The sequence below is a fragment of the Apodemus sylvaticus genome, chromosome 20 (genome assembly GCF_947179515.1).
Source record: "Apodemus sylvaticus chromosome 20, mApoSyl1.1, whole genome shotgun sequence".
Lineage (NCBI taxonomy): Eukaryota > Metazoa > Chordata > Mammalia > Rodentia > Muridae > Apodemus > Apodemus sylvaticus.
In genome coordinates, this window is record NC_067491.1 from 53,684,300 (window position 1) to 53,692,986 (window position 8,687).

The 8,687-nt window shown below is 36.3% G+C and overlaps 1 protein-coding gene across 1 annotated transcript; it reads right to left on the reverse strand.

Moving 5' to 3' along the window:
* Positions 1–4,918: 4,918 nt before the first annotated feature.
* On the reverse strand, positions 4,919–5,848 carry LOC127670810 (olfactory receptor 1078-like). Its single transcript, XM_052165342.1, has one exon. It carries the CDS (start codon positions 5,846–5,848, stop codon positions 4,919–4,921), a length of 930 nt encoding a protein of 309 aa, XP_052021302.1.
* Positions 5,849–8,687: the final 2,839 nt, after the last annotated feature.

The window sequence follows — 8,687 nt, forward strand, 5'->3', positions numbered from 1 at the left end:
ACTCTTCACAATAGCCACAAATAATATAAAATACCTTGGTGTGACTCTAACCAAGCAAGTGAAAGATCTGTGTCAAGAACGTCAAGTCTCTGAAGAAAGAAATTGAAGAAAATCTCAGAAGATGGAATGATCTCCCATGCTCATGGATTGACAGGGTTAATATAGTAAAAATGGTCATCTTGCCTAAAGCAATCTACAGATTCAATGCAATCCTCATCAAAATTCCAACTCAATTCTTCATAGAGTTAAAAAGAACAATTTCCAAATTTATCTGGAATAACAAAAAACCCAGGATAGCGAAAACTAGTTACAACGATAAAAACAAAACAAAACAAAATAAAACAAAGCAAAACTTCTGACAGAATCACTATCCCTGACCTCAAGCTTTACTACAGAGCAATAGGGATAAAAAAACTGCATGGTATTGGTACATGGACAGGCAGGTAGATCAATGGAATAGAACTGAAGACCCAGAAATGAACCCTCATACCTATGGTTGCTTGATCTTTGACAAAGGATCTAAAAACATCCAGTGGAAAAAAGACAGCATTTTCAACAAATGGTGTGGGGTCAACTGACAGTCAACATGTAGAATGGTGCAAGTTAATCCATACTTATCTCCCTGTACGAAGTTCAAGTCCAAGTGGATCAAGGACCTTCACATAAAACCAGATACACTGAATCTAATAGAAGAGAAATTGGGGAAGAACCTGGAGCACATGGGCACAGGGAAGATTTCCTGAATAGAACACAAATAGCCTATGCTCTAAGATCAAGAATTGACAAATGAAACCTCATAAAATTGCAAAGCTTCTGTAAGGCAAAGGACAATGTCAATAGGACAAAACAGCAACCAGCAGATTGGGAAAAGATCTTTACCAATCCTACATCCGATAGAGGGATAATTTCCAATATATACAAAGAACTCAAGAAGTTAGACTCCAGAGAACTAAATAACCCTATTTAAAATGGGGTACAAAGCTAAACAAAGAATTCTCAACTGAGGAATAGCAGATAGCTGAGAAGCATCTAAAGAAATGTACAACATCCCTAGTCATCTGGGAAATGCAAATCAAAACAACCCTGAGACTTCACATCACACCAGTCAGAATGGCTAAGATCAAAAGCTCAGAAGACAGCAGATGCTGGAGAGGATGTGTAGAAAAAATAGCATTCAGAATGGCTTAGAAAGTTCACAGATTTATCCCCCTTTCTTTTATCTCTCTGCTTCCTGTGTGTGTTTAAGATGTATTTCAGATTCCTGCTCAGGTCTCTAGTTTCCACATTTTTCTGTATTGTTATGTGCTCTTCCTCTGGAAATATAATCCAAGATAAATTGTTTTTCTATAAGTTTCTTCTTATGATATTTTATCATCACAGCAACAGAAACATAAAGCACTTATATGTTTTTGTTTTCATATGATTTTTTCTAAATTCCATATATCATAGGAAACATGTAGTCATCTCTATAAATTTCACACATTTTCCTTAACCAATTGAGATAAGCAAACTTATTTAATTTGCTACTGAATGAACCTCCCTGTGTACATACACCATATTTTCTAGATAAAAAGATCAAATCTTAAAGAAAAAAATTGTGTACCTTTAGCTTCTTAATTTAATTTTAAATAACCTCTTACTTAAGAGTAATCATAGATTAGTATGGATGTGTAAGAAATAACACAGCCTGGCAAAGAGCTGAACACACTGTGGAACTTGGAAGGTTAAGGCAAGAGGATTATAAGCTTCAGTATAATTTGGGCTATATAATATGATCCTTTTGAAGTAAAGTAATAAAGCATATAGAATAGTAGAGAGAATGAGAGATAAGGGGCAGAGAGAAGGAGAACTAAAAGGAGAAGTAGAGAGACAGAGAGAGAGAGAGAGAGAGAGAGAGAGAGAGAGAGAGAGAGGATATCCATGAACACTTTCTACAATGGTAACATCTCATTTCAAATTTTATTTTGTGTGGATAAAATTTTGCCTGTACATATGTCTTTGTAGCATGTGTTTTCAAAGTTCAGAAGAAGGTATCAGGTCCCCTCACCATAGAATTGTAGATGATTGAGAGCCACAACATGGGTGCTAGGAATTAAAACTGGATTTAACCACTGAGCCATCTCCATCTCAGTGCTTACAGCTAATGAAATTATAGTACAGAATCATGCTTGAGGTATTTATATAGGTAATAGTTAATGTAAGAAAAGTGAGGTCAAAACAAGGCCCCTGGTATTGCTCTTTTAATGCTGTAATAATTTTTATTACTTTCCCAGTCCATAGCCATTAGAACATTTAATATATTTACCTGCTGTTTTATTCCTATCATTAGAACCCCCCCACCAGTGCCCGTATATATGTAGACTGGAGTTCTTGGCATATTAAAAGTGTCATGTGTAGGTTCTATCTCATAGAGTGGGCTTTAAATACAATTTTTTATGTTATGGTTACTCTTATAACACTGTTTCACTGTTGCTCCACTGTGTACGTCTTTCAGGCCCAAATTTCAGCTTGCAGGATTCATAGCTAGATAAGACTGATTTCTTTTTCTCTTTCATTACTGTGTAAAGTGCTTTCTAGTGTTTGTGAGTGATTGTCACTAGGGATGAAGTATATGCTTGAGCAGCAGCTTGCTTTTTCTGTATTTGATACTATAAGTACTAAGGGAAAACCTACTACTATTATTCTATTAAAGGAACTTTTCAATAAAACAACTCTTAATGAAATATTTATAAAATGTATATACTTACATTTCTCGAACTTTATCAGGGTAGCTTAGCAAACACAGATACTCACAACTTAACAATGAGCCAAGAATGACTTTCATGAATTTAGTCCAAAAAAACAGTATGTCTTTATTATCACCTCATTCTCAAGGCTAATTGTCTATGCTGAAGAAGAAACAGAATGATTGAAAGAGCCAGAAGTGGTAGACAACTTAACAGAAATAGTATTTTTCAGACACAAGAGGTCTGGTACACATATGAATACACAGAGATGATGACAACATGTGTAAGACCTAAACAGGCTCAAGTCGTACAAAGTTCCAGCACAGATAAAGGCAATTAGATACAGAGTCCTTTTCCCAGCCAAGTTATTTGTAATTGATAGCTGCTGGGAGCTGGAAAAAAATCAATAATCGATATATATTCCATATTCCAGGGTATGCTCAGGAGTAGCTAGCCACTACAAAATGGTCCTTTCTGAGTGTGTGTCTGTGATTTTTTGTTTTGACTTTGTGTTAGTGTTGGATTTTTAAGACAGAGAAATGGATAAAGAAGAGTAAAGGGGTATGGGAGGAAGTGGGAGAGGAGAAAGCTTATCTCAAACTATGTTCTACGAATTAAGAAAAATCCTGCTTGGCTTAAAAAAATTGCAACAATGTTTCTGAATACGTAATTACCACAAAATAATTAAACATCAAACATGGAATGAATCTGAAATGATTACTGCAGTAAATGGCTATGACACAATTTGTAACTTCACTGCGCCCTTGGTCCTGACATTGCATGCAGACATTTTGTGTCATGCATGGTGCCATACCACAAACTCTGCAAAAGTACTTTATGAAACCATTTTCCCAGATGATAGACCAATGTATGTTATGGACAGCAGAGATTTTACTTTACAGATAATATTTTTAATTTTATAGGAAGTCATGTTTTACTTATAAAAATAAACACTTTGTACATGCCTACCTCCACTCTTCACAGTATAAATACCAAGTTGGCTTGTCTTTCAATTAGATGTATCAGACAAACAAGCACATCTATTTCCTTAATGTGGAGTGTTTTCATCTTCGATACCTGATCAAGTTATACTTTCTCCGAGAATTGTTTTAAAATAAATTGCTTTATGATTCATTTTCACTCAATTTTTTACTTGTATTTCTACATTGTATAACTCGGTATGTTTAATCACAGGAAACTTTCTCAGGCAAAAGAAATTATATGTGGGTTTTAAAGGTCTTAATGTTTTTATTTTTGTAAAAAAGAAAGTCTGCCATGAAATTAATGGTAGAGTGGACAGCTCCATAGCCTCTTTTGGTTCTGGAATTGGGCAAAAAGGTGAAAAACAGATCCTAACAAGATTACTGTTATGTAGAAAAAAATCTGACACTCAGTGCACAGTAAGATGAACATGGTTAACAAAGATGCATGGTATGTGTCAAAATTCTGAGAACAAAGGGCTTTTGAATATACACACTCTCCAAATTAGATTAATATTTAATGTGATGGATATGCTAGCTACCTTGATTTGACCACTACTCACTGTATACATGAATTAAAACACCACATTATAGCCCACAAATAGATGCAAATACTATGAGTAAATAAGTGAATGAGCTGTTAAAGGCTGCAATCTTCAATTATAAAACACACTGATATATTAAAGCCCATATTTAAAAAAGCAATCGATGTAGTTATGTACAAAATTTGGCATGCAGAAGAGAGCTATGTTCTCAGAATTTCCTCTACAAAAAAAGCTTATGAATTGCATTAAATACTAAATGCACATTTATTGTTATTATACAGTAAAACTCATGAGTATCTTTCTGTAAAACAAAATAAATATTTGTGAACTTAAAATATATGTCACGTTAGAACAAAGTACCTTTAAGATATATTTGGCTTATATCTTAAAATGCAAGTTTCAAATGAGGTAAATGCATTTCCAAATAGTTCTGGTCTGGTATTTGGAATAACTGGGAAGTTGTGACAATGGATGGAACAAATCCTGACAGAGTAGAACCCTTAATAAAGGTTTGTATAGAGTACTAAGGTTGGGCTAAAGTAATGCACACTCAAGGAAATAAATAAAACACATTCAGCTTCTACCATCTAATCCCAGAATCTAAGCTCCTGCCTTTGAAACTTTGATGACTGTAACAAAAGTAGTTTAACCAGGGTAAAGATATCACTCATGGTTTCACCCCTAAGAGCCTCTTCAGAGCTCCTTTTACATCTTTATTCCTCAGGCTGTAGATGAAGGGGTTCAGCATGGGAGTCACCACTGTGTACATCACAGAGGCTGTGGCACTTGATTGTGAGCTGTGGCTTACTGCAGAACTGAGGTAGACGCCTAGACCAGTGCAGTAAAATAAGGAGACAACGGAGAGGTGAGATGCACAGGTGGAGAATGCCTTGTACCTCCCCTGAACTGTAGAGATTGCGCGTATGGAGGACACTATCTTAGAGTAAGAATAAAGGATGCCAGACAGAGGAACAACAGCCAACAGCACAAGTGCAAAATACATGACCACATCGTTGAGGAAAGTGTCAGAGCACGTTAACTGTGCCACCTGATTCAGTTCACAGAAGAAGTGTGGGATCTCCAAGTCTGCGCAGAAGGACAGCCGCAACACCATCATGCTTTGTAACAAGGCGTGCAGAACACTCACCATCCAGCATAGAAAAACCAAAGAGCCACAGAGTCTGCGGTTCATGATGCCAGTGTAATGCAGTGGATGACAGATGGCCACGTAGCGATCATAGGCCATGACAGCCAGGAGGAAGTTGTCCAGTTCCACAAAAATCAGGAAAAAGAACATCTGGGTGATGCAATCTGCATAGCTAATGGATTTTCTCTCTGTTTGAATATTCACAAGCATCTTCGGGACAGTGGTGGTAGTAAAGCAGATATCCACAAATGACAAATTAGAGAGGAAAAAGTACATGGGCGTGTGTAAGTTGGCGTCAAAGACGATGGCAAGAAGAATGAGCAAGTTCCCAACTACGGTGATCAAGTACATGGAGAGGAAAACGCCACATACAACAGGCTGCAGGCTGGGGTCCTGTGAAAACCCCAAGAGAAAAAATTCTAAGATGTGAGTATTATTTCTTGGCTCCATGGGCTTTATTTATATCGCTATGACAGAAAATAACATGAGAAACAGTCATGAAAATTGACATTGCTAAAAGCAATCAACAATATAATTTGTATTCTACAGCAAAAATTTCCTAATTTTATACATGGGTTTACTACCACAAGAGGGCATCTCTTACTTGCTATTACTAATTAGGAATCCTTGTCTTACACTGAGTTTTTCCCCCAAGAATATATATAAATATATATATATATATATATATATATATGCAATAGATTTTATTACAAATTATTTTTTGATGTTGAGAAATATGTATTGACTGCTAACCCTGTTTCATGTGATTCTCCACCGTGATCAGAGACTGTTGGGAAACAAAAATCTCCACACATCAATGACATTAGCTGTATATTATTTTTCTGTATAAAATATTTGATGTAAGCCAACTAATTATATTATATGCATTAAATATTTCTGGTCTGTATAGAAAGTAATTATACACCAGTAAAATTCTTTTAAAATAAGTAATAATATGACAAAAATGGTGGAGACTTAATAAATCAAAGTAAGTATAATGGAGTGAGCACATACAAGTATACGCGAGGCGTTGGGGAATAAAGGCGTGGATACACAGAGCACACTCTCAGTAATCCATATCATCAGCACTCAAAACCGCTAATTTTTGTTGACGACCAGACATTGCTGGCAGAGACGATGACCTAAGCAGAGACCACAGAGCCTGACAATCAAGGCTAACAGCAAGAGCTCAGCCAACATGACTGACGGAAAAGAGCGCCCCTCAAGTTGCCTTTTGTTCCCTGTGAACTGTACAAATGTTTTTGGTTGTGATCCTAGTCTTTATTAGCTGAGCCGTATCTCCATCCCTCCAAATACAAAATAAAAAACTGTTAGGATGATATACATAAAGTATATGATATACAAATAAATCATAATCAAACCCACCATATTATACAATATGCAGATAGAAATTATCAGGAGGAGGAAGTAACTATGACGGGGATGATAACTATGATTGAAGAAGGAAGAGACGGAGGATAGGATTATGTTGAGGGAGATGAAGAGGAGGAGGAAGAGGAGGACATGTAAGAGTCAGGAAATTTTCTCAGAAATTTTCACATGTCAGAAATAGTAACCAGAGAAGAAAGACCCCAAAGGAGGGGATATTTTTCAGATATTCATCACCGTTCGGGAGCCAGTATGAGGTCAATGAGAAAGGGAAGAAATAACAGCTGACATCGCAGGAGGCTGAGAAATGTGGGAGTTTCCCAGCTGGGACAGAAATGTGAGGGTGAACCTCATTCACAATGCATGCTTATTACTTGTTATTAATTTTGGTATAAAGACATTCACTGAAAGAAGTGGATTCCTTGACTACTATGATTAAATTAAATTAGTTATCACTTTGTATTGTAAGAGTCATATTGAATATATGGGTCCAGGAAATCCCAGCTCTGAGAACTACGCATGTACAAACTCCCTCCACCATAGCACCTGAGCCTTTGTTACTAGAGACAGGCTTCTCATGATCCTACTCACACTAATCAGTCACAGGACATGCCATTTTCCCTCCTGTAGTACTCTAGAGTTTTCATTTTTTAAAGCTTCTCTCGAACAAATGTGCACAGGGTTAAATTTTACTCACTTCCTTAACTCATTTATGTAAACATACATACAAGTATATGAAAAGAGTAATGAATAGGGATAGAATGAGACATACGGCAAAATAAATATGTTAAAGTGCTATAGAGCAAAAGGGTAGTTTATGAAGGCAAAAGGCAGTAATACTTCCTTTGACAGAAAGCATTAGAATAATCCACACATCAAATGAGGTACAAGAAGAAAGGAGGAGTGGCCCCTGGTTCTGGAAAGACTCAGTGAAACAGTATTCAGCAAAACCAGAACGGGGAAGTGGGAAGGGGTGGGTGGGAGGACAGGGGAAGAGAAGGGGACTTAAGGGACTTTCGGGGAGTCGGGGGCTAGAAAAGGGGAAATCATTTGAAATGTAAATAAATTATATCAAATAAAAAAATGCAAAAAAAAAAAGAAACAGAATTAAAAGTGTCCAGCCTCGGTATACAAGAGAAAGACTTTATCAAATCCCTGCACTGCAGAAAGAAAATGACTAACAAACCTAAACTCACACAGTCTTGAGATATTGAAATAACTATTAATAAACTAATAAACATAATAACTAACAAACCTAAACTCACACAGTCTTGAGATATTGAAATAACAATTGGGAGGGGGAGAGGAGAGGGAGGTTATGGAGGGAAACTGGGAAGGGACATAACATTTGAAATGTAAATAAAATGACCAATAAAAAGAAAAACTACAACACGAAGAAGAAATAATTATGAACTAATGCTGATAAGCATACGTGTGCTCCACATACCAGTCTCCACGTGGAGACTCAGAGGAAAGGTTAATACACATAGAAAAGCACACCAAGAACTTTTCTATTGCTAAGTATTTCTAGTTATTTTTCAAGAATTCCTTTCTCTGCATTCCTCTCAGTATAAACATAGTTGAGTGTGTCTCATCTGAAAAAAAAAATCCATTCCATAACTTATTTCGTGTTTAGCCACTTCTTGTAATTTCAAAAATTCTCCAGATTAAATTATTTTACTAGAAGCATTGTATAAGGCGTCTATCTATTCATTGCCAGACATGAACCTGGCGTTAATCAGTTCAACATTTATCTCTCAGGTTAATATTATGAACCCATACAAATAATGAGCAAATTAATAACAAATACATCGCATATTTAAATAAATGATGAATCACAATGCAGACAAGCCCAGCAAGCCCACTGTGGGCTAGGGGCCTGGCTCTTGCTGATCTTGAG

What these genes read in the sequence shown, in the direction of transcription:
- LOC127670810 (XM_052165342.1), bottom strand. Translation starts at nt 5,848, where the DNA reads ATGGAGCCAAGAAATAATACTCACATCTTAGAATTTTTTCTCTTGGGG.